Raw genomic sequence first — 27,822 nt, forward strand, 5'->3', positions numbered from 1 at the left:
TTAAGTCAACTCAGGAAAATAACAAGAAAAATCTTCAACATCTGCTACAAACGCCAGTACTTCAAAAAATACAAAGATTGCCTCAGGGAGTACAAGAAAGCGCTTAAAAAGTGGCTCAACCAGGGGCTTGGAGAGATTTTCGCAGCTCTATCGAATCAACCAAAGATATGGTCAGACTAGGTAAGCTCTTATCCAAAGAACACACCTGTCCTTCCTTCTTGAGGAAAGAGGACGGAGAATGGACAAAATCCTTGGCCGATACACTAGAGTATCTTATAAACTCACATTTCCCAGGTAACACTGAATAGGTATATTGAGAATAATAGTAACAGTGTTCAAACGACCAACTTGTCATCCAATACAATCAACCACATCATATCCCAAGATAGAATTCTATATGCGATGAAAAACCAGACAATTCCGTGGCTGTAGGTCGTTTTCAAAAAAAGCCTTATGCTACAGCGTATTCCAAAAAGCTGGAGGAGGGTTAAGGTGATTTTTATCCCCAAATCTGGTAGACGTGGTCATAATACAGCGAAAGACTTCAGACCCATCAGGTTATCCTGCTTTATTCTAAAAACTCTCGAGCGATTGTTGGATGTATATCTCAGAGAGAAGTTTGCAAGCACAACGATTTCATCATCCCAACATACCTACCTCAAAGGAAAATCTACATAGACATAGAATACAAACAATACTCTCTAGGTGCCTCCCTCGACATAGAGGGGGCGTTTAACAATGTTAGCACAAGATCCATAATTGAGGCCCTTAATATGTTCGGCAGCAGCACGGTAAAACGCTCTGTCCCCCTCTCAGGGAGGGGTCTTATCCGCCCTGCTGTGGTTATTAGTTGTCAACAGTATCCTTACCAAGTTCAACCGAAATGGGATTAAAGTACTGGCGTACGCGGACGACATAGTGCTTATGTTTTCAGGAATATTTACAACCACAATCAGTGAGATTATGGAAGGAGCTCTGGTTTTACTCAGCAATTGAGCCACAGACTGTTATTTAAGTGTAAACCCAAGGAAAACGGTACTGATGCTATTCACTAAGAAAACCAAGATACCAAACTTTATTCTCCCAAAACTAAATGGCGTTAGTCTTACGTTAACCCAACAGGCAAAATACCTAGGGGTTATCTTAGATCCCAAACTCAGCTCGAGGTCCAACGTAGAATACAGGGTAAAGAAAGCTAATTTAGCAGTTTACACGTGTAAGTGAATGTTGGTTAAAAAATGGGGTCTCTAACCAAAACTATAAAATTGGTTTTACAAGCCATTGTAAGGCCAATACTATCATATGCGGCACTGGTCTGGTGGCCCGCAACAGAAAAGAAATACAACGAAATCAAGCTGAACAAGATACAAAGAACAGCGGGTATCTTAACTACAGAAGCGCTTAGCATCAGTCCTACTGAACCGCTCAATGTGCTAACTCATCCGCTACCATTAGATTTACATATGAAAACAATCGCCGCCTGCAGCGCGGAGAGACTCATAGACATAGGAAGCTTGACAACAAGGTCGTACGGTCACAGTAATATCCTCCTACAGAGACCCTCGCTGCTCAAAAACAGATCAGACTACACAGTCCCCGACCTTAACTTCATGAAAGGCTTTACGGTACGTTAACCATCAAGAGCCAAATGGAACAAAGGGAAGGTCATTGGGAGATACGACATTGAAATACACTGACGGTTCTAAGATGAACTATGGTGTGGGAGCTGGCTTCCATTCGGAGCCACTCAACCTATCTGATTCAATTAGACTTCCTGACTATGCCAGCGTGTTTCAGGCAGAACTTCTAGCGATCAGAGAGGCATGCAAATCACTAAAGCTCTACAAGGAAGTTGGTTCAAGAGTAGCTATCTTCTCAGACAGGCAAGCAGCTATCAAGGCCTTAGACTCCAACTCCATTTCATTCAAGCTAGTCTTACAGTATAGAGAGGAACTAGAATTGCTTAGTCATCGGTTTGAAATTACTCTGATATGGGTTCCCAGTCATAGGAACATACGGGGTAATGAGATAGCGGATGAGCTAGCAAGAAAAGGTTCGAACTAGAAACAGCAGAGGCAGTGGCAGTCTCCACTGCACTGAGCACAATAAAAGCATCCATTGCTTCACACTATCATGCTTTAGCCGAAAGAAGATGGAAGCAACTAACTACATGTATTACAACAAAAAGCACATGACCGTCGTATAAAATCCAAAGGACGAATGATCTGTTAGGATGCTCTCGGGCAAACATCTCTCGCATCACTGCAACCCTTACAGGCCATTGGAAAGTAGGCGATCATGCAGCTAGACCCAACCTAACCTTCAGTCCTATCTGCAGAAGCTGTCAAGCCGAAGGGGCGAAGGAAAGTCTTTTCCACTACTTATGTGAATGTCCAGAGCTAGGTAGGGCACGACTCCACTTCTTCGGTAAGCCCTTCTTGCAACAAATTGATGAGATCTCAGAGATAAAGAATTTGCTGCTATACTTGGACCTCACTAAATGGATTGGACTTAGAAAAAAAAACACATCATCTTATGAGGACAGTGGTAATAAACCGGTGCTGGTCACTAATTAGGATTATAACAGTGGAAATACTCAACCACTTCAACAACTGGCCTCTTCTTTTCGCCAACAATTAGCAAGTGGCGAATAGATGGAGCAACTGGTACAAATGAACATATGTCGGCAAAGCCTCTTCCCGCTGCCTTAAATTACATGTATTAGTACAGCAGTGCGGTATACCAGTCTAATGAGCTATAGCCATATACGCTGCCGGCGCATTTTACTGGGTAACTTTGTTGTTGCTTTCAACAAAGTCATCGTGTAAGGCCATCATTAGGCCTTACTGCCTTACCAACACATGTAACTATTTTCTACTCAACAGTTCTTCTGTTGGAAGTGACGGATAAAGTTTTGATTAACTGTACCAACGTTTTGCCTCTCTTATTAGTACAGTGTTTTCATTTCGGATTTCCTTGTACCGGTGCCAAGAAGTATCCGTCAAATTTACAGGTTCGAATCTCCGTGAAACACCAAAATGAAGAAAACGCCCACACGCTTTTGGGTATTTGACCAAGCTCCTCCTCCTATTTGTGACGTGCGTCTTGATAGTGTTTCACAAATGGAGGCACCTACAGTTTTAAGCCGACTCCGAACGGCAAATATTTTTTATGAGGAGCTTTTTCATGGCAGAAATACACTCGAAGGTTTGCCATTGCCTGCCGAGGAGCGACCGCTATTAGAAAAAGCGTTTTCATCATTTTGGTGTTTCACGGAGATTCGAACCTACGTTTCTCCAAATTCCGAATGGTAGTCATGCACCAACCCACTCGTCTACGGCGGCCGCAGAGTTATAGTAGCCGCTTTTTGTTTTTGCAACAGTTAGCCACTGATTTGAAACGATCAGCAGAGGATGATAACTTAATAAAAATAGCAAATAGTCTGTTTGTATATATACATATATGTAATTTCTCCGGCAGACGTATTTTAAAGTCATTGCTGTTTGTTCACTTAAATTAAACATATTGTAAATATTTTTTTGGAATACCCTTATTCTAATAATAAAATTATTCAACACTATTTAAGTATCTCTTATATAAGTATATTTGATAACACTGAAAATTGATCTCTTACTTTGTTTGATTCTCTATATTCATAGACGTGGTATTGGTGTTGCTTAAAAATAATCTATAAAATAAAAGACAATCTACAAAGTAAATATAAATAAAATACTACTGTTATTTATTTAATCGCCAAAATTAGTTTTCCAACAGGTTATGGGCTCAGTCTATGCCAATTTAAAGAAACTAGATTTATACAGTTTATTGTGAAATTATTCCACGTGCGCACTTTTGCATACATATATATTTTTTTTCTTAACAGTGTTTGTGTTTTATAATAAAAAAAATGGAAAAGAATAAGGACAACATTAAACCGTTGAATAACGAGAAATGTTCAGTATGGAATTTGCCGAATTAGATGTGCTCAAGGTTGTTGACGAAGCCATTCCACGTGAAATCAACGATTCTTGGAAAAAGGCAGAAATATGCGCGAAAAGCATGCTTAGTGTAGGCGCTAAAGGACATTGAGTATGCAAATGTGAGGACCGGCAACAATGCTGAAATTCTTTTACCTGCGACCCTACACAAAAAAAAAAACATGTTGCTGGCAGCTGTGATGGTCCCTTCCCTTTCCCCCGCCCTTCACCTTGTCCAAGCGTTATTGCGTCATAGCCCTCGTATTAGTCAGTAGAAAATACTTCATGGCGCAGGACGGTTTATTTTTTCGTAATCACATAATTATTTTAGCTAAATTTTCTTATAATTCAGTGTTTTATTAGTGTTTTGTTTAAATAAACACATGGACAATGTCTTTAGAAGTGATAAATATAAAGAAACGAAAACTATACGAAATTTCGTGTTTGTTTTGTGAAGAAACGAGTAATTTAGTGATGAATCCAAAACCACAATCATTTATAAATATTCAGAAAGCAGCAGATGGGAGAAAAGATGACATTAGAGAGAAAATTAAAAATAATGCAGACTTTAATGAATACAAATGTACTTGGCATCGAACTTGTATGGCAAGTTGAATTAGCGAAGAGAAGATAAGACGTCGAGATTTGGCACTACAAAAGCAGGAGAATGTTTATATTTCTACCTGCTCTGCAGAAGCTAGTGTGTCAGGTACTCAAGGCACCCGAAGGACATCAAGAACAAATTTAAAATTTAATAAAGATCTAAAATGTTTAATCTGTGGCAAACAAACAAGAAATAAAAACAAAACACTTTATGTGCGCTCCGAAATGTCAGCAGCGGAACAAATCTTAAATACTGCCCGAAAAAAACAAGATGATGTTTTTACACAAATTGGCACTTGCCAACATCCAGCCGATTTATTTGCAATGGAAGTAAGGTGTCATAAACACTGTTATCGTGATTATCTACGACTACCAAGAAACTCAGCAACTCCAGCAGGTAGACCTCCAAATAAAATACCAGATGACATTCTTATAGAGGCATTTGAGAAGCTGATTAATGAAATAAAATATAAATTAACAACTCACTCTTTTGAAGTGTCATCATTAGCTAAGCGACTAGCTGAACTCACTGACATAGAAGATGCAGTTGTAGAAAATCGTTATATTAAATCACTACTTATAGATAAGTATGGTGAAAACGTTTTATTTTCATATCCAAATGATCGATCGAAATCATCATTAGTGTTTATGGGCAACATACCACTGGATCAAGTCATTGAACATATTCGTACCATAACTTCAACAAACTCCATTGTTCAAGTGGCAAAACAACTTCGTAAAGAAATAATATATTAAGTACTGAAGTAATACCAAATGGGTTTTTATGTGATGAAGTTTTAATTGAACAATTTTTAAAGAAAAATTATTTACCGAATAATTGGCAAATTTTTATGCAAGTGCTAAAAATAAAAAATTAAGTGAAAATTACAATCGACAAGCGTTATCAGTGTTTCATGATATATACTTCACGATTACTGAGAAACCGACTCTAAAGCATATTGCTTTAGATCAATCTATTCATCATTTGACTCGATCGAAAAATTTAATCAATTATTAAAAGCATTAAAAAACATCGATAAAGAAGTACTAACGTCAATTGTGTGTGCAGATATAGACAGAAAATTACTTATTCCTATAAATAGAGTTCGAGATTCGTCGTTATTTCTTCATGGAGCTATAGATAATAATGATTTCAATGAAGAAATGTCTATGGTTTGAAGGTTCTTATAAGAAAAAATACATTTCAGGGTGTCATTTAGCTGCTCAATCCCTTGGCGAAAACATTTCTCGTATTTTGGCAGCATTATACTCTCTAAGTGGTTGCGATTCGACTAGCAGATTGGGCTAAAAAAAAAAAAATAGTTTAAAAGCTGCATCGTTGGATTTTGTGCAAAATGGTCTAAGGCGTTTAGGAAATCCATACCTAACAGTTGACGGAATTAGAAACCATTTGCACCTATCTTTTCTCAAAAAAAAACATTCGTCTTATCGGGAAGTTCGCCCGAACAAAATTTCACTTCAAATCAGCTGATATACTCTATTGTGAATTGATTGCGAACAAATTATTTACTTTCTACTGTGCTAATTTCGTAAGCAAGCGTATATTTCCTTAAAATAGAGTAAAAATATACCTCAAAATTTTCTAGAAATATGTATAGTATTGCGCTTAGGTTATTATTGAGCGAGCGTGAGGAAAATGTGAACGTGAAAGTGCTCAGGAGGCGATTAAGGGACAATCCCTTTTGGTGCTAAGTGATTCAATGTGAGATAACAAAAAATGCGAATGGGAATTTGCAATACTAACTTCATTTCTTATTTTTCAGGTTTCGGGAATATTACAGGCTAAACAAGCCGGCATTTAAGTATTTGCTAGATGTCCTTACTAACTCCTTGCCACCATTGAAGCAGAAATTCGGAATTCCACCTATTGTAAAATTGAGCGCATGTTTGCGATTTTTCGCAGAAGGAGGACATCAAAAAGGCGTTGGGTACGACCATGAAGTGGACCTAGCTCAATCTTCTTTCAGTGAAGTACTGACAGAAGTGCTGAGTATTTTCGAGCTACTACTTTGTCCACAATGGATAAGTTGGCCCACTTTAGTTGAACAACGCCAAATAGCACACGATTTTTTTACAAAATACGCAAAGCCAGGAGTTATAGGATGTGTTGACGGAACACACATTAACATAATATCCCCTTCAAAAAACATTGATCAATTTAACAACAGAAAAGGCAAATGCAGTTTGAACGTTATGCTCGTAAGTACTATATTCGTAATTAAAGTTAAAGTAAGAAATAAATATGTATACATAAATGGCTTTTCAGGTATGCGATAGTAATCTGCAGATTCGTTTTATAGATGCGACAAATCCTGGTGCTTGCCACGACGCCTTTATATGGAACTTAAGCAGCTTATGACATGAAATGATAGGAAAATATTTGCAAACCCACAACAGAGTTTGGTTACTAGGTAACAGATTAAAACCAACGAAGAGCATATATAATTTCAAACTTTTCGGGAGACGCTGGGTACCCGCTAGAGCCGTGGCTACTTACTCCATATAGAACACCAGAAAATAATTCAGCTCAGGCCAAATTTAATGAAGTACACACACGTTGCGAAATATAATCGAAAGAACAAATGGTGTTCTAAAAAACCGATGGAGGTGTCTGTTAAGCGCTAGAGAGTTGTACTATGCTCCTGTAAAGGCAGTAAAATAATTAACGTTTACGCTGCGTTCCATAATATTTGCAAAAAGTGATCTACATTTTTCTAACCCATCTGCTAATGGAGAATTCAATCAGATTTCCATGGCAGATAATCAACAAATTGTCGAAGTCAACAGTAACTATCTGGCAGAGTGTCAGCGCATTCGTACAGATATTGCAAACACTTTTATTACATTAAATATTTTGGCAGATATGAAAAACTAGCTGTGCCAATATTTTAGTTCGCCACTGTATTTAAAATAATAAAAATCAGTCTTACTTAAATTATTTTTAGTCTTTGGATTGGCGATTTCGCAAAATTTATATTTTTAGTTCCTTTAATTCTAACGTCCTTCGATTAGTTGCAATTAGGTTTTCGATTTCTATTTTACGCAAGTTTTCCAATTCTAAATTATGTCTTTCCATTTCATTTATTGTACAAAGTTTTTTTTTTCATTTTGATCGGATAAATGTTCTAATGTAAGATATATCTTTTTTGTGCCGTATTGCATTTCTTTATTGTGCGTCTTCATCTCTTCCAAAGTTTCTCTTACTTTAGTGCATAGTTCTTGTTGTGTTTCCAGCTCTTTTATGACCAATTCACTACTTATTTGCTTTTTGGGCTTCGTTGCACTGTTTGGCTGCTCTTTGGTGAATATTCGCTTTCATGCTGAGGAACAGGAGGTTCAGTAACCCACGCGCTACTACCAGGAGCTTCTTCATCCAAAACAACAATTTCTGACAAGTCTTCCGTATTAGGATTGACCCTTGCTTTTTTTGCAGGCAAACCATAGCATTGGGAAGTTTCAATGCCATCAACAGATTCTTTAATATCTAGCAGTTGGTATATTGCCTCTTCTGCACTCGAAAAAGTCTGTGTTCTATTGGGTCAGCCTCCTGTTCCTCTTTCATACATTTTGTTGTGTGAAGCCTTCTTGCGTACGTAGCGTTTTTGGTCAGTCCATACCTAGTTAATAGATAGCTTGTGAAAATAATCAAGCTTTATAAACATAACTTTTTACCTTTTTCCACTCAAACTCAGTCTTAACAGGCGGGCCTACGTTATTTAACGCCAAAGTAAGCTGCTTCCAGAATTCGGCCACCTTCTGGCGATTTTCTTTCACAAACCCTCTTGCAATATCTGGGTTTTGCAGCATTTCATCCAACAGCCTATCAGATTGCGATTTATTTATTGATTTACTCCTAAAAATAAGAGTACATATATTTAAAAAATGTCTATTGCTTAAAAGAAAAAAATACTTACATTTGAATTTTTTCATGTTCGCCTGCAAAACAAAAGTGAATAAATTTCTGTTTCCCGCTCGTTCATTTCGCCCGAATAAAGAGCTGCCAATAAGGCGAAATATTTTTCGAACACGAAAAATACCATGCCGATAAGGCGAACAAAAAAGGTGAAATTTTTCGGGTGAAAATATAACTCGCGATAAGGGCGATTAACTGCTGATGAATTTCGCTATAAATTAATTTGTCAAAATATCGGCTTCGGCTTAAATTTATTAAAAGTACAATAGTTTGCACATCAGATGCTCTACATTTACATTTGTTAAGAGCTTCAGCACAAACATATATACGGATAAATTCTGACCAAACAGTACTACAGCCTATTGATTACACTTTATTAGGCTATGAAAAAAAGATGGTAAATTGTATCCACTACAATTGACGAAGCGACCATTACCGGAATTGTTAATTCAACCCTGCAAATGTACATCTAATTGTCAAACACAGGCTTGTTCTTGCAAAAAGTTACAACTAAATTGTATTTCGTTGTGCAAATATATTAATAATAACTGCCAAAATAAAAAAGATTAATTATTTGTATTTTTTTGTATGACTTATGTTAAAATGTGATTTTTCCTATTAAATCATTTTTTATCAAAAATATGTGTTTTATTTTTTACTCTTTTTTATTGACTAACTAAAATTATCTTTAATCATAAGAAATAGTTGTACTTTACGAGTATCACTAAAACAATCATTGAAATGGTTTCAAAGCACTTGTTCAGTCCATTTACTTGAGTACTAAGGGGGTGGGTAAAAATAAAATGGACCATCAAATCTCCCGGCAACATCCAGAATCATAATCTGCAAGGTTTTCTGAGTTCAAAACTATTTATAGAATGCGGTCCTCACATTTTGCACACCTAATTAATGATGAATCATTATTTATCATTTATTGCAGTAGCGAAAGAGGGCGAATATATATTTGCTACAAAGTGTGGAATTGTGAGGCTACAAAATGGATACAACATAACACTAGAGGATATGTTATATTGAAAGGAGGCAAAAGAAAACCTAATGTTAGTTAAGCGTCTCCAATGGTGGAGTATCGATTTCAAAGAATGGAGTAACCATTCTTAAAAATTCAGGTACGTTCAACAATACACCTGTTGTAAAATTCCAAGTATACAGTGTAGATGCAAGGAATAATTATCAATTATGGCATGAGAGGTTAGGTTATGTGAGGAAGGGTAAATTATTTGAAATAAAGAATAATGATTTATTAGTGACAGCAATATCTCAGCTAATTTAAAAATGTCAGATGAGATATGTGAGTCATGCGTGTTTGGAAGGCAGGCTAGGTTACCTTTTAAGCAATCTAAAGACAAAAATCACATTAATCGACCCTTGTTTGTAATACATTCAGATGTTTGTGGCCCAATTACACCAACAACATTGGATGATAAAAATTATGTAGTGATCTTTGTAGATCAATATACACATTATTGTGTAACCTATTTAATAAAATTTAAATCAGAAGTTTTCAACGTATTTAAGGAGTTTGTTGAAAAGAGTCAAGCTCATTTACATCTCAAATTTGTCAATTTGTATATTGACAACGGTAGAGAATACCTTTCAAATGAAATGCGTGAGTTCAGTGTGCAGAAAGGGATAAGTTATCATTTAACCGTACCACATACACCCCAGTGGAATGGTGTTTCGGAGAAAATGATCAGAACCTTGACAGAAAAAGCTCGCACTATGGTAAATGGGGCAAAATTAAATAAAAGCTTCTGGGGTGAAGCTGTACTTACTGCAACATATTTGGTAAATAGGATTCCAAGCAGAGCACTTGATGATAATAAAATGACCCCATATGAGATGTGTCACAATCGGAAGCCAAATTTAAAGTATCTTAAAGTTTTTGTTTCAACTGTATATGTTCACAATAAGATTATCATAAAGCCACAAAAATCATATAAAGCCATTCTTATTGGGTATGAGCCCAATGGCTACAAATTGTCGGATGTGATTAAAGAAAAAGTTATTGTTGCTAGAGATGTTGTTGTTGATGAGACAAACCTTATTTATTCTAGAGCAGTTGAAGGTGATAAGCCAGAAGTCCTGAAAGAGAGTAAGGAAAGTAAAAATGAGAAATTCCTGAACGAAAGTAAGGAATGTGATTAGCCTAATTTCCGGAATGATAGTACGGAAGGTGATAAATCAGAAGTCCTGTACGGAAGTAAGGAATGACATCAGCCTAATTTCCGGAATGATAGTATGGAAGCTGATAAACCAGAATTTCTGAATGAAAGTAAGGAAAGTAATCAGCTTAATTTTTCTAATGAAAGCAGAAAAGAAAGCAAACTGATCTCCTGAATGAAAGTAAGGAAATATATATCCAGAATGAGAGTAGGGATTGTGAGAAAACTGATCAATCAGAAAATTGTTTTGAAAAGAAAATTCATCTGAAAGTAGCAACCAGAAAAATTGAAAGCCTAAGCGCTAAGTCTCGAATATCTTACAATGAAGATGATAATAGCCTGACCAATTGTGTATTAAATGCTCACATAATTTTTGATGAAATTCCAAGTTCATTTCAGGAAATAAAACTCAGAAATGATAAATCTGCTTGGGAGGAAGCAATAAAGACAGAGTTGGAGGCTTATGAAATTAATAACACCTGGACATTTACAAAGAAGCCAGTAAATAAGAATATCGTTGACAGTAGATGGGTATTTTCCATTAAATATAATGAACTAGGAATTCCAATTAAATATAAAGCTAGACTCGTTGCAAGAGGATTTACTCAAAAGTACCAAATTGATTATGACGAGACGTTTGCTCCTGTTGCAAGAATTGCAAGTTTTAGATCCACTCTAGCATTAGCAGTTCAATATAATTGAAAAGTTCATCAAATGGATGTTAAAACAGCATTCCTTAATAGTATTTTAAATATGGAGATATATATGCAACCTCCTCAAGGCGTGCCATGCGATGCAGGAAGTATTTGTAAATTAAATAAGGCAATTTACGGACTTAAACAGGCAGCTAGGTGCTGGCTTCAGGTGTTTGAGCAAGCATTGAAAGAATGTAGCTTTGTAAACTCTCCAGTAGATCGCTGTTTATATATCCTCGACAAAGGTGACATAAAAGGAAATATTTATGCATTGTTATACGTTGATGATGTAGTGATAGCTACAGAAAACATGGAAAGATTGAATAATTTCAAAAAGTTCTTGGTTAAAAAATTCAGAATGACTGATTTAAATGAGATACTATATTTTATAGGTATCAGAATATAAATGAATCAAGATAAAATCCTTTTCAGTCAATCTGCATATATAAAAAGAATTTTAAATTAGTTTAACATGGATAATTGAAATCCTCTTAGTACTTCCTTACCAAGTAAACTGAATTATGATTTACTTAACTCAGATGAGGAATGCAATGCCCCATATCGGAACCTAATTGGATGCCTTATGTACATAATGCTTTATACGAGACCAGATTTAACTACTGCTGTAAATATCCAAAGTTGATATAGTAGCAAAAATAATAATGATAATAATGAGTTATGGCAATGCTTAAAATGAGTTATAAGATACTTAAAGGGAACCATTGATATGAAACTTATTTATAAAAAGAATACTTTGTTTGAAAATACACAATTTGGTTATGTATACTCTGATTGGGGCGGCAATCAGATCGATAGGAGAAGTTCAACGGGCTATTTATTTAAAATGTTCGATTACAATCTAATTTGTTGGAACATAAAAAGACAAAGCTCTGGCGCAGCTTCATCAACTGAAGCTGAGTATATGTCCGTATTTGAAGCTGTGAGAGAAGCTTTGTGGTTGAAATCTCTTTTTATTTGTAGTATTAACATTAAATTGGAAAAGCCAATTAAAATTTATGAATATAACCAAGGATGTATTAGTATAGCAAACAACCACTCATGTCATAAAAGAGCAAAACATATTGATATCCAATATTAATTCTCTAGAGAAAAAGTTGAGAATAACGAAATTTGTGTTGAGTATATATCCATAAAAAACCAATATTCACCAAACTGCTACCTGCTGGGCGATTTGCAGACGTTCTGCGCTCTCACTCGTTTCTGCTTTTCAATTGTTACAGCTGTAGATACTTCTTTGCCGACCACCCCTTTACCGACTGATATTGTCTGTGCAGACATAAGGGTGACACTTAAATTGTAACATAACTAACATCTTACATTCGACCACCCTGCTCGTCATCTGTCTCAGATGACTCTTGATCGATATCGTCCTCGTCTTATTCGATGTAACGCCATAGCTTCATGTAGTCGGCACTGGTTGAAGTTTGCTGCGGGCCCTGAAATTCAGCGGCTTTTTTAACGTCATACCTATCGTTTCTTTTCACCTTTACAACTTCGTAGGGACCGATGTACTTGTTCGTCAGCTTCTTTCCCGTTACAAATTGAGTGACTTTGATGGCTACTAAGTCCGACAACTGATAGCCATGCTGCCCCTTGCGCTTCTTATCATAGTTGATTTTATAAGTCTCCTGTGCCTTTTGGATTTGTGCTCTGACTTCTTCACGGATTTTATTACGTTCGTCTTGCAATCCCTGCAGCAACTCCTCCTGTAGAATCTTTAGAAGTTCGGTATCTGTTTCGTTTCTCATCTTTACTCCGAACATAACTTCGAATGGCGTAAATTTTGTAGATGAGTGAATATGTTCATTAATTGCTCGCTGCACTTGAGATGTGTATTGATACCATTTTGACGGCTCTGCTGCTGAGTTTTTTGCTAATACCGAAATAATGACGCGATTGACTTTTTCAACTTGCCCGTTACCTCTCGGAACACCTTTTGTCGTTTCAACGTGCTCGATCTTTGAATTCTCACAGAGCTCTTTAAAAAGTTTGGACGTAAATGCTGTACCTTTGTCACTAATTATACGCTGCGGGCAACCGAAAATTGCTGTCCTGGATTCGATATGTTTGACAACTTCTTGTGCGTCTGTAGACTTTGTGGGATATAACCAGGTATATTTTGAGAATGCATCGACTATAGCAAATATGTATTTATACCGTTTTGATGTGGCATCTAGTGGACCCAAATGGTCGACGTGTAACGTAGAAAGTGGTATGTCTCCCTTATCTATGCAATGCAAAAGACCATCCTGCTTACCCAGCTTTCGGTTCCTCGTAATGCACTCGATGCAGTTTGCGATTATTTGATTAGCTTTCCTTTCAAGGTGTGGTATGTATTGTAATAGTCCTGCCTAATTGCGTGAATCGTTTTCTGAGAACCCATATGTCCAAAGTTGTGTGCGTTTGTAATGATTTCTTTTTCCATGCTTATAGGAACGGCTAGTAGGTCCTGCCCATCGACTTGCTTATAGATCAGCTTGTTTTTCATTTTGTAGTCGGCGTACTGCTTATATTTAAGGATCTCTGCAACTGTTACCAAATGGTCGTCTTTTTGCTGTGCTCTTCGGATTTGTACGTGCACCTCCGATGTTACTGTCATAACAGGGAAACGACTTAAGCTGTCAACATGTTTCATTCTGTTAGCTTCACGATGTTCTATAGTAAATGAATAGTCTTGTATGGCCTCTGGTGACGGTCAAGCATTGTTTGACAAGAACTTTATATGTGTGCGTGTCGGGTGCTTGACGCTAATATCTAAAATTTTTGATTTTTACCGACAACAAGTATGTGTGACACGACGCCACCCGACTGCACTAACACATACAAAGCTCAGTCAAGCATGCTGTATCGTCACCAGAGCCCAGTAGATACATCAACCACTGGACAACCTCGCGTGGTATATCTTTTTTCGTGCTTGTCTGTTTGAACGCCGCGCAGTCAGCTACGAGAGTGAGTTCTATGCCCATAAGATAGTGACGCATCTTTTTCGTGGCTAAATGCGCTGCCTTTATTTCCAAAAAATAGCTATGCATTTTTTCTTCATGCGACGATGTTTTCTTGCTCCAGTAAAAAACAGGATGCCATTTGTTGTCGTGTTGCTGCAAAAGCGTAGCCCCAAATCCTTTTTTGGATGCATCAACGTGGAGCTGTGTTTTGGCATTCTGCTTATATATCTTCAAAACTGGTTCTGCTGCAAGAGCCGCCTTTAGATTATCGATTGCTTGTATCTGCACGCCTGCTATCTTAAATTCAGCATCCTTTTTGAGCAACTCTGTCAACGGTCTGGCTAATACGGCATAATTTTTAATGAATTTTCGAAAATATCCAGTCAGCCCAAGGAACGCCTGAACATCTCTTAGATTTTTCGGCAACGGAAAATTTTTTACAGCCTTTACTTTCTCTTGTCCAGGCCAGACACGCCCGTCTTCGACTTCGTGGCCTAGAAACGTTATTTTTGTTTTTAAAAATTGGCATTTTGACCATTTTATTTATAAACCATGCTGCTCTGCTCTCTTTAAAACTATTTCCATGTTCGCTAAGCATTGCTCAGCTGTTCCCTCAAAAACAACAATGTCGTCAACGTAAATTTCCATAATGCCATTATTTATTAATTGTTGAAAAATATAATTAATGAAGCGCACAAAAACTGCCGGCGAATTACAAAAGCCAAATGGCGCTCTATTGAATTCGTACAGCCCTTCCTTTGTAACGAACGCCGTGTATTTGCGACTGTTTTCATCTATTTCGACGTGGAAAAACCCATTTTTTAGGTCCATCACGGTAAAGTATTTGGCGTTTTGTATTTTTTCAAGGACTTCTTCTACGACTGGTACTGGAAACCTATCTTTTAGAACCAATGTGTTCAACTTGCGAAAATCTACGCACAGCCTGTAACAGCCATCCTTCTTTTTAGCCAACACGATTTTGCTAGCAACCTCAGAAAATGACTCGCGTATTATGTCCTGCTGTAACCATTCGTTTACTTGCTTTCGCACCACTTCTCTTTCTGGTGCTGATAAACGACTTGGACTTTGACGGAAGGCGATATTGCTGCAGTTTGGTACAATTTTCAGCTTAATGGGACAGCTCGACTGGACTTTCGATGGCTTATAGTTGTCTATCAGCTTCTTTACGGCTTCTCTGTACTTCGGTTCTACGTTGATTTCCGGATTATGTTCAACTACGTTGTAAACATTGTAATCGTTTTTCTCGCCCGCTTGTGCAAAAGTGTAACAACCAGCATTTAAAGTCACGCTGAACTTTTTCAAAAAATCGTAGCCTACAATTACACTAACATTTATCGTCGTATCGGGAACAAGAAGAAACGTGTGTTGTGTATGCAGCCCGTCGACGTTAACTTCAGCGTTAAACTCACCCAAAACAACTGTTGCGACATTTCCCAAACCGAACAACCTAGTAAAACTTTTTTTCAGCGAACATCTACTATATTTTGCATCGAAAACGCCTTTACTCATCAGAGAGACATCAGATCCAGTGTCCACCAAGCAGGATAATATCTCGTTGTTGATTTTCATCTGTTTAATTCGCTTTTCATCTATCACAACATTAACACTTTGTTTTACAGCAACACAGTCTTTGGATGTATGGCCGCTGCCATTGCATCTGAAGCACTTGGTATCTTCCCTACATTCGGCTCTTTTGTGTTGTGTTGAACCACAATTAAAACAGCGCAGCGGCTTACGATCGGCGTTGTTAAAGTTTTTATCGTGTTGCGCCTGTGTATTTGCTGAAGAACGACGTTTATTTAGCATTAAATTTCTATTTAATGACATTATTAATTCGTACGCTTTTATTAATTCCTTATACGATGTTGCACTGTAAAGAGGATATTTCCTGTCCTCGCGAATATCTACACCGTCAGCTATGTACGCAATTACCGACTCTTCTTCAATACAGCCAAGCGCTGCTATTTTTCGCATTTGTAAAACATACTCATGGAAATTTTCGGAAATTAGTTTTTTACGCGTCGCCAACTGTTTATGTACTTCAGCGCTGCTTAGTTTTTGTTCAAACTCATTTAACAACGCTACGCAAAGAGAATCATATATTAGTTCGAAACTGTGATTGTTTCTAAGAACAAAGCTGCTGCGCCTTGCATTTTATTGCGTGCATTTACATATTTCTGCTTACTATTCAGCTCATATGCTTCCGAATTTTCATCAAAGTTATTCAGCCACTGCCTAATCGGAATCGATACCCCATCGAAACACGGTATGATTTTCGCGAAGCTCTCAACTGAGACGCCGCATCCATTGTTTCGATCATTCTGGAGAATTCTTTCGGCTAAAAATTTCAAAATATCGTCGTTACTGCTGTTGTTTTGCTTGTCGTCGCCCTCCATGTGACTGCGCTCTTCACGTTTGTACTCGTTGGTCGCTTCCGCCATCTGCACGTTTTCGCAGTCTGATGCCGCACTTTCCCCTGTCTGGTCTGCTTCTTGGACAGCTCTGCGCCTTCTGGATGTTGACATTCTCGGTTTTATTTTTTAATTTTTCGATGGTTGAGCCCCCATGTAAGACAAAATGAATCTTTATTTTGTTTATACGTACCACGTAAAATGTTAGGTTAATACGTAAAATGTAAGATTAAGAAAAATTACTTTATTTAATGTAGATTAATATGCAAAAATGTAAGCTTAACAAAAATTCGACCTCCAGCTCTGATGTTCACCCATAGATAACTAGATGTGAAACTTATTCATTTTGAGAGAGAGCGCGCCCATGAGGACGTTTCAAAACTTGGCAGCACTCACACATTATGGGATTTTGAACAGCTGATAGGCGAAATGGCAGACTGCCAGAAGAAACGCGCCGAAAATAACAGACGAAAACAGTTCGTTTTTGCTTAATGGAGAAATGACGTGTTGAAATGTTTATAATTAATTGTCTTAAAATTAATTCAATTGAAATGTAATAATTTGAATTTAAGTGAGTTTGTAGAATCCAAAGCTCGTTATATCCTTTTCGACTTCTACTTTTAATTAGTCTTATGTACATAATGTAATTTTATTGAAAACTGTGTGTTGGTTTATGTAAATTTGTATATACGTAAATATTCTATGGTTGAAAAGCGTAGGTAAGGGTACTGAATTTGTGTTTGAGATATTTTACAAAAATTAAAGGTAATCTGCTTTAACTTATTCTGTTCGTTGTTTGAGAATTTTTTTTTTTGTTACCCAATTTCTGTGTTATATTAAAAAATCGCAATAAGTCATGTTTTTAATTATAACTTATGTTTTTCGCGTTCATTACTTTATTATTATTAATTTACTTTTGTGTTTCAGTTTTAAATAATTTCATTTACATAAAAATTTTTAAATTTTTTGCTTATTTATGTATATATTTATTTATTTATTTAATTCAATTAATAGTCTAAAAAATACAGTATTTCTTACAGACTATGAAAATAGGTTAATGCTAAATCATTAATCAAAGTAAAATTAAACTTATAATTAACTAGCTTCAATTGTAATGAGTAAAAGAAAAATATAAACTTTCTTATACCTTAAAGAGGAGGATTATTCATTTTAGTAAGATAAGAAAATACAAAGTTTCTTACAGACTACATAGAACTAAGAGTATTTATATTATATATAAATAGAAATAATTAATAAAATCAGAGCTTAGAAAACTAAATGAACAAAATATACTCGGTAATTATTTAGAATTCTTAGAAGGAAAAAATTTTTTAATTGGGATTTAAATACATGTTTCGCCCTGGAAAAGTCTAGATCCAAAAGGGAGGCGAGATAGTTATTGTCAGACAGCATTCTAACAAGAGGCGCTTTGGAACTATATAATGTCCTCCTAACGCCAACATGACAAATTTTGACACGGCGAAAGTTCCTGCAAGGAACATTAAAATGTATTCTTTCTAGAAGAAACGGGCAGTCAATTAGTCCATTAACGAGATCGAAGATAAAAGAATACGGATTGTGCTTATTTTTAGTATATGTAGGTGTTTACGAGTGATATAAGGCTATTGGGCAACCGCACACTAAATACTAACCTCAATGGCGGTGTGGAAACTAAAAATTCCAGACCTTTGGTTCGAAAATACCCTATTCATGTTTCTACCGGTGTGGCAATATTGGAAAATGTTATAAAAAATGCACATTTTTCAGCGCTCTCACGAGAAAAAGAGTTTCACATCTAGTCATCTATTGGCCTCTGGCGACGATCCAGCATGCTTGTCCAGCAGGCTTATATGTGTGCGTGTCGGGTGACACTCGTACTTGCTTCGTGTCACACATACTTGTTGTCGGCTTTTGCTTGATGAAAATCAAAAATTTTAGATATTAGCGTCAAGCACCCGACACGCACACATATAAGCCTGCTGGACAGCATGCTGGAGCGTCACCAGAGGCCATATGGTTCACCAACGTTCTGCGCTCTCACTCGTTTCTGCTTTTCAATTGTTACAGCTTTAGATACTTCTTTGCCGACCAACCCCTTAACGGACTGATATTGTCTGTGCAGACATAAGGGTGACACTTAAATTGTAACATAACTAACATCTTACATATATACACCAAAGTTCTGAATTCTAAGAGTTTTTTTATTTTTGTTAAACAAGAGAAACAATTGAATTCTTAATTTGTTAATTGAAACACACATGTTTTGTTTATATGATAAAACCTATATACAAGATAATGATCTGATCGGTTTTTCAGGGTTTTCCCGTATCCTTGCAGCGAATGCTGGATCATTTAACACTTCGCAGAACGCATACCAACCACTCTAGCTTAATAACTGAATATTTGGTTTTGTTTGTAAACTTAATAATAATGTTATTTTCAAATTGTTATATGTTATTCAAATAATAACATTATGCAACACTATTTAAGTATCTCTTATGTAAGTATATTTGGTAACACTGAAAGTGGATCTCTCACTTCCTGTTTGATTCTTTATATTCGTAAACGTGGTATTGGTGTTGCTTAAAAATAATCTATAAAATAAAAGACAATCTACAAAGTAAATATAAATAAAATACTAGTGTTATTTATTTAATCGTCGAAGTGAGTTTTCCCACAATTCTTGCAAAAAATAATTGAATCTATCTATGTATGTATCTATATGCTATTATTTTGTTTTACATATGTACACATCTAAACATCTAAGCATGCTGGTAAACTCCTTCAGTGCGATCTTGATTATCCGAATAAAAAACAAATCTCCTTATTTAATGAAAATGATTGGTTCGCCCGTACGATTTTCATAATTTTTATTTATCTTTAAAAAATTATCTTTTGAAACCGTTATATCTAACTACACCTGATAAAACGTTGTGTAAAATGGGTGATAAATACTAATCTCTGTTCAAAATCAACACATATTGTGTCCAAGCAATTCTATGAAAGAAAAATCTCCAACAAAGTTTTTAGCAAAATAGGGTTTTAGCAAGCAAAGGGTTTTAAGTGCGCTGTGAAATTGGTTCCGCCATAGCAAACTCTATTTAAAATTGACAAAAACGTGATTACCGCTTTTTAGTAGATTTTCAGATGATTGCACAAAATATTCCCATACATATTTGGATAGTGTTGCAATTATGATAAACATATTGTTTCTTTACAGTATTTCAGGCCTTTCTTAATAGACAGGTATAGTTTAAAAAGTAAGTTGGTTAACAATTTTCTAAGGCCCTTTACTTAATCGAAATCTTGTTCTAAATTCGATGTCTGTTTTCCAAAAAAGGGCTATCTACATATGCATGTACTTATGTGATCATTGTGTCGAGCCAAGATGGTTTGAAATTCGAATTAAATACGATCTACAACGTAAACATTACTTGGTCCATAAAACACATTTATCAATTATCAGTCCCTTAATTCCAAGACCGTCAGATTTAAATAAATTTCATAATTTTCACCATTTCGTAATTTTGTCCTTACAAATAGATATGTATGTATTTACTCGTATGTATGTAAGCTCATACAAATATCATCATTCTTAAGGGAAAGTAGAAAACCAAACGGACATTCAAAAAAGCATACACTATTCACTGCGACAATATTTCCCTCATCCTTTTCCCATATAAAAAATAACCCATACTTATGTACGTACATATAGGTAGGTGAAATGGTAGAAGTGCACCTGGCACTCCTCAAGTAGCACTCAAGCGCCGTTTTGATACCTTTATGAGACCTCCAACAGGCGGATATCAGGCTGTCGAAGAAAGGAGATCCCAGTGACCTTAGTCTTCTAGCTGCCAAACCCGGACATTTACAGAGAAAATGCTCTACAGTCTCCTTCTCTGAAAGCTCCCCACAGCTTCTGCAATGGGGGTTAAATGGTAACCTTAGCTTTTCCGCGTGTGTGCCGATCGTCCAGTGGCCGGTAAACACAGCTACGAGTTTGGAAATTTGAATGGAGAGGAGTCCAAAGAACTTTCTGAGTCCTTCGTGTATCGTATTGGGGCCAAAGGGTTTTCCAATTAGCACATGAAGAAATGGAGCTCCATCTTTTCTGCGCTTTAATGAGAAATAATTTGTGAAGTTCCCTTTAACAACTGTCAGGGGGATGCCGATGAGGGGTAGGAGGTCTCAGAGGCCAATCCAGTCCCCTTCCTGCCAAGCTCATCTGCAACTTCATTTCCCTCTATGTTCCTATGCCCTGGAACCCAGATCAGAGAAATGTTACCTGCACACCCAAGAGATTTGATCTCTTCTTTACAGGAGTTTACTAATTTCGTTCTGCACCAAGGCGTCGTCAGAGCCTTAATCACGGCTAGACTATCGGAAAAAATGTTAATATTTCCCTCCCTCCCGCGTTCCTTAAGCATTTTGCATGCCTGCAAGATCGCAAAGACTTCTGCTTAAAAACACTAGCAGTGTTCGGCAGTTTAAAGGAGATAGATAAATTGGCTGATTTAGAGAAAACCCCTGCTCCGGCTTTCGGTTCCATCTTGGAACCGTCAGTGAAGACAGAGGTGCAAGCTTCGGTGCAGATTTTCCCCTCGATCCAATCCTGCCTATTTGGAAAGATTGCTCTAGCACGACCTTCAAACTCTAGTTTGCGGATGGAGAGATCTGTTCGAAGCTCGGAGAAATACGGTGTTAACTGCCCGAAAATGCTACCATGTCCCCTTAGAGATTGTCTCCAGGGGCCAACTTCCTTTAACCTGATTGCACTTTGAGCTGCGATGAAATGACGGAAAAGTCGATGGGAAGTAAGTGCAAAAGGACATTCAGGGCAGCACTGTGGCAAGTTTTACATGCTCCGATGATGCCAATGCATGCAGTCCTTTGCACCCTCCCCAGTTTAGTGATATTATAGCCCTTCCAAAGAGCTCCCCACCAAACCAAGCATCCATACGCTAAAATTGGCAAACCTCTGCGTTGTACAGCACGACCTGTGGCTAGAGTCCCCATTTTTTACCGAACATAGATTTGCAGGAGTAGAAGGCTGTACTTTCCTTCTTTACCCGATTTTCAATGTGTAGCTTCCAATGGAGTTTGGAGTAAAGTATCACAATAAGATACCTAACTTCGGATAAGAGCGGGAGCATGTTGTTGTTTAATTTGGGAAGTCGAAAGAGTGGAGGTTTATATTTATTAAAAGCACCTTCTATGTATATGAAGAGCGCTGAAGTTAATTGCATGCCTTACAGACCTCGTGTAAGGCTGATTCCGCAGATCTCCCTTAAAGGTAAGCGTGTTGCTCTGGAAATAATTTGGATTCGATGTGCTCTCGGATATGATAATCAATCAATCTTTCAAACACTTTTAGGATAAATGAGGTCAGACATATAGGCCTAAAGTTCTTGGCCGAGTCGTGACCCCTCCTCCCTGCCTCGGGTATTAAAACAACCCTGATTTTCTTCCAGTTGGCGGTAACGTGATTAAGAGCGATGCACGCCAAGTAGATTTCTTGCAGGACAGGAACCACCGAGGTACTGACAGAATGGTTTCCAGGGAAACATCGAGTAGCCCTACCTGTCGACTCGTGTCGACAATGTCACGTGGGGTAATATAATTTTCCGGAAAGTGATTATTCACCAGGATATTCAAAAATTCTTCTGCAGATTTAGCCCACCCCCAGTCTTCCCGTTTTACAAGAGTTCTGCAGGAGTGATCTCTCGAAAGGATATTGCTTAGCCTGGCAGAATGCTTCACGGATTCAATGCACTCTCAGTACTCCTTTCAAGAGTGGCGTTTTGTATATTTAATGGATTTTTTGTGTTCATTCAAAATTACACGGTAATTTTTAAAGTTTTTAATTTGGTAGCATTCGTTAAAAACCCACCTTACCTTCTTTTTGAAGTCGGTGAGCGTCCTGCTGCACCAGGGAGAAAAGTCTTTCTTGATAAAAGATACTGGACAATCCACTTTGAATGCCGTCTGATAGGATCGCTGTATGTGTTCCACCTGCTTGTCCAGTTCATCACTGGATGAGTAGGAAAAAGTTCGCCTGTTCAATTTATTATTGAAAACCCTATTGAACAGAGACCAGTCAGTTCTTTTAGGGTTCCTGTGGGGAGATATGGTTTCCCGTGCGAAATTGATTTCGAAAAGGATCAACCTGTGATCCGAAAAGGAATTTTTCTGAGAAATTTTCCAATTATCAACCCTAATGGCAGGCGAACTAGTCGAAAGAGTGATATCAGGAACCTCCTCCTAACAGTTTGATGTTTACGATGCTGGATATACAAACGTGGGGGTGTTGCCCTTGTTTCAAATAAGAAGATTTCGACTTATAATGAAATCAAAAAGAGACTACCTTCGATCATTTATCTCGCTGCTTCTCCAAATGGTATGTCTCGCATTGGCGTCGCATCCGATGAGGATGGCCTGACGTACATATACATAAGTCGGCATACATATATATTACATTAGGCCGGGTCGATTTGTGGGGAGGCAAAAAAATCGCCCATTGCTCTGTGAAAATCATATTCTAGGGATAAAAAAAAAGAAACTTTGCTGAAAGAACCATACCTCTAAAACGAATTCCGCGGCCTCGGCGGCACACCTCCAAAGACCACCAAATGCAAATAGTTCCTTATCTAAAGGGTGGTTAAGTTTCAAGGGCCGGTACTGCTCTTGAATAAAATACAAGTTTTTTAAGAAATAATTGTCATTTCTCTCTACTATGATAATATTGGTATGGTTCAATTATGTATGAAATAAAATATCGGCCAAATGACCGCCGCGGCCTCGGCGGCACACTTCCATCCGATGGTCCAAATTTTCGATGAAGCTGCGGCATAATTGAGGTTCTATGTCGTTAATGTGCCGAATTATCTCATCCTTTAGCTCTTGAATTGTTGCTGGCTTATAGACGTATACCTTTTCTTTCAAATAACCCCAAAGAAAGCAGTCCAACGGTGTCGTTGACGTTTACGGCTCACATTCAACATCGGCCTTTGAAAGTCTTCCACTTCCACCCACTCCTGCTGTTGACGGTGACGACCCTGCATTCTTTTTGGCTACGCTATCATTATCCGGATTTTATCGTTGAGCTGGTGGTTGCGGCATTCTGCCACCTGAGAACGTTGGGGTGAAACTCAGCAGAAATGACTGGTGAGCCAATGCCATGACTGCCCCCTTCCCGTTAAACTCCTGGAGAGCCTCGGAGTATGTTCCAAAGTCGTCGCCGTTGGGTTGGTAGTGTAGGTGCAGTTGAGATGACTCCCGCTTTGCGACCGACGGACACGTTCGAGCCTTGCATAGCGGTTGTGAGTAAGGACCGTCATGAAACATAAATACCAAAAACCGCAATAAAAACCAAAATCAGAACGCATAATCAAACCCAAAAACTTTAGGCGACAGTTGGGACTCGGAGCCGAACCCCAAAGTCTCTTCACTTATGGAAAGAGGGACGGAATCGCCTTCTCTAACCAGCTCGAACCTGGCGGTAGACGCAAGGGCAATACAAGTAGGGACGGAAAGGTCTCGGAGTCGACGCTCAAAGCTTTATCTGTGCATGGCTCTGGGGGAAGTCGGAATCGGCTTCGAGCACCATCCCAGGGGGTGTGAGCGGGAACCCGCTTCCTGTAATAAGACAGTCGCTTGCGGAGCCGCATGCGGCTCGTGGTGAGGTAGGATTGGAGATGATGGCCAGTACCAGCAAGGCGTCCTCCCCAAGCTTTCCCGGGGATTCGGGGACTTCTCTTCCGGGCTCCTGTGTTGGGCCTAAACGGCAGTCAGGACAGAGCAGGAGAGCCTTCTCTGAACAGCGCATATCCACAAAAATCCTGTAACGCTACGGCGGCCAAAATGCTTTACACGTCCCTGAGAAGTATTTACGGAAGTTTGAGTGGGCCAGGATGGTACTCAGTGGGGCAGAGAATGGATGCGCGGAAAGATAGGGTGCGAGAGCACCGCCATTGGATTCGGCATTGAAGCGGCAACGCCTTTTCGGCAAGCGCCGAATCTGCTAAATGCCGTGTCCTCGGGCCTCTCGCTGAAACTAAAGGGGTCATTACCTATGGTTTCGAGAAGGTTTACCAGACCAATGCCAGGGAGATGTCCCTGCAGTTCCGGAAGTGCTGGGAGGGGATAGGTCCACGCTAGAGAAAGCTCCCATTGGGATGGATGTGGAATCTGTCATGTCGGATGGGGGTGGGGCTGACGACGCCCACTCTCTAGCGGTATCAGTCTTTAATATCGGGTGGGCAACTGTTCGACAGGGCGGAGAAGGTGGGACTTCTGGCCTCGGATAGTGAGGACGCTGACCCCAGGATGTTGGAGAAGATTATTAAAGATGAAGAATTTTATTGTAATAGAGGTAAGGACCCAACTTTCATTGCGACGGTTAGATAGGAGGTTTTGGACCTCTCTTTGGCCTCTTCTATATCGAATATCTGATTAGAGGTGCACAGCGCTCCCTTTTTTCGGATCACAGATACATCCAATTTTCTCTGAATGAAACCAAACCGAATAGATCCTCCTACGGGAACCTTAGGAGCAGGGACTGGGACCTATACTGCAAAAACCTTCAGGTTTTTCTTTCGGATGCGCCGCAAGGAAATGTGTATCTCTCGGAAGAACCGATATATGAATTGCTGGCGGCATTCACTGCTGCGTGTAACATAGGTCTCGAAAGCACTTGTCCACTAAGACCGCCTCCCAAAAAGGAAAAGCCGCCTTGCTGGACAACCGAACTCACGGAAATTAGGGTTTCATGAAGGCGGCTCTTTAATAGAGCCAGAAGAATTAAGTCTCCCTCGGAATGGGAACTGTACAAAGTAGGACTAGGAATCTACAAGCCCGAAATTGGGAAAGCGAAGCGAGACTCATGGAGGAGATTCTGCGAAAGCGTGGAAGGCTGTCATGAGTCAGCAAGATTCAGACGTATTTTCTCGAGGAATTCCACACCTATGGGATACCTGAGAGATGGTTCGGGATGCTGGACGATGAGCAGCGAAGAGACACTCAGGTTGTTCTGACGCCCATTTTTCGACAAATCCGGAGTCCTGTAATATCGGCTGGGATCGGGTGCATAGGACTCCACACGCCCACTGGCGCTGGCTGAATAAGCAACGCCTGGCTTGGGCGATTGACTCTTTCAAGCCCTTCAAATCACCTGGGCCTGATGACATTATACCTGCTTAACTGCAGAAATCTGCTGAGGTATCATGTTGTTGGCTTCTTCCCGCAAGCTGCGAGAGGCTCTGAGATACTCTGTGAGATACTTACTCAAGGCAGATAAGATGTCATATATCCCTAAGGATATCAGACCAATCAATTTTCCTGATGAAAACCCTTGAGAGGCTGATTGATCTGCACATAAGGAGTGAAATTCCTCGGGGGCGTTTATCGTACACTCAACATGCCTACTGTAAAGGCAGATTGGTAGAGTCTGCCTTGCATACAATTGTTAAGTGCATCGAGGAGTCCCTCTATCAGAAGGAGTTCACTGTGGGCGCCTGCCTCAACATTTAAGGAACTTGTTAGCAATGCCCTCCCGGAAGCAATCACCAGGTCTGAGGTTAAACTTGGAGCCGGAATCGAACTTATTAAGCCTATCCACCAGATGCTTAGCGATAGAACGATCGTGGCAAAATAGGGGATACCTCTCTTCGCCGGCAAGAGAACAGAGGCACTCCGCAAAGCTGTGCTCTCTCTCCACTAGTCTGGATTGCCGTACTAAACGACTTGCTGAAGAGGAGGGGCTGCAAGGTGATTGCCTACGCAGGTGGCGTGGCACTTATTGTGAGAGAGATATTTTTAAATACTTTGAATCCTTTGAAGACGGAGCTCGTCTAATTTACGAGGAAATATAAAATATCTAGAGTGTTTCTCCCCTCAATAGCGCTCGTTCCTTTGGTGCTCTCTGACAGGGTGAAGTACCTGGGACTTATCCTTGACAGAGGTCTTACGTGGAAGCCAAACATTGAGGAGAGAATTAGGAAGGCAACAGTCGCCTTGTTTGGGGCGCTATCGGCAAAAGATGGGGCCTCTCGCCTAAAGCAACTTTTTGGCCTTATAACACGATTATAAAACCAATCTTCGGAGTTCGGAGTCCTTGTCTGGTAGAACTCGCTAGACAGGATGTCATCAGTCAAGAAGCTGGAGAGGGTACAAAGGTCTGCCCTCATTTGAATCGGTGGAGCGCTCCGTACCACTCCTACTCTAGCGCTTAACGCTTTGCTGAATGTGGTACCCGTGGACATTGTAGGAAAACTACCGCTGCACGTGTCGCTATCACCGTAAGGTAGACCTAATCTGCGGACACTCTAGCATTCTCAAAAATTTAGAGTTCAACCCCACGGTGCTGGATCATTGTACACCCACGCTAGTTCCAAGCGGATCTTTTTTCACTCATATTGTCTTAAGGGATGAGTAGGTGGGGTGTAAAATTTGGCGGTAAGGCATACCAAACATGTTCAAGGATGGCTCCAAATTGGATGGAAAGGTTGGTGGGGGAGTATTCTGTAAAGAGATTCCCATCTAGCTCAAGTTCAGGCTTCCGGACCACTGTAGTGTTTCCCAAGTGAAGGTAGCCGCAATTAAGGAACCAGTGGATTGGTTTAACATGTACACCGATGGCTAAGGCAATTAGGGCCTTGGGCTCCGAATGGGTGTTCGGAAACTATCCAGAGGATACTTGGGCTAATCCCGGAAGGTGTGAGCTCCTTGAACCATTTGTAGAAGAATCGTCCTGGGCACCCCCAGGTGAATGGCGATCAGTAACTTTCCCCACATACGTGGACTTCTACATATGGAGCCATCCTCTATAACTTAACGAAAAGTTGCATGCGAAAGCAAGAGCAAAGCTATCCAGCAAGATTCGCCACAAGAAAAACTGTAGTTTACATTAGCTTACATTTGCTTGTGTATATAATAATTTGTTCATTTCATATGTCCATATGATTTGTATGCATGTTTATATATATAATATGTAGGTATAAATCCTCATTATTTAAATTCCTTAAGCAAATCAAAT

The 27,822-nt window shown here is 38.9% G+C and overlaps 1 protein-coding gene across 1 annotated transcript; it reads right to left on the reverse strand.

Annotated features, from left to right (window-relative positions):
• Positions 1-12,789: 12,789 nt before the first annotated feature.
• Positions 12,790-16,904, reverse strand: LOC128869757 (uncharacterized). The gene is made up of 4 exons (XM_054112362.1): positions 16,565-16,904; positions 14,910-16,460; positions 14,302-14,852; positions 12,790-13,506 (listed from the first exon to the last, which is right to left on the reverse strand). The coding sequence occupies exons 1-4, from the start codon at positions 16,902-16,904 to the stop codon at positions 12,790-12,792; spliced, it is 3,159 nt and encodes a 1,052-aa protein (XP_053968337.1).
• Between the last annotated feature and the right edge of the window lie 10,918 nt (positions 16,905-27,822).

The sequence above is a fragment of the Anastrepha ludens genome, chromosome X (genome assembly GCF_028408465.1).
Source record: "Anastrepha ludens isolate Willacy chromosome X, idAnaLude1.1, whole genome shotgun sequence".
In the NCBI taxonomy this organism is placed as follows: domain Eukaryota; kingdom Metazoa; phylum Arthropoda; class Insecta; order Diptera; family Tephritidae; genus Anastrepha; species Anastrepha ludens.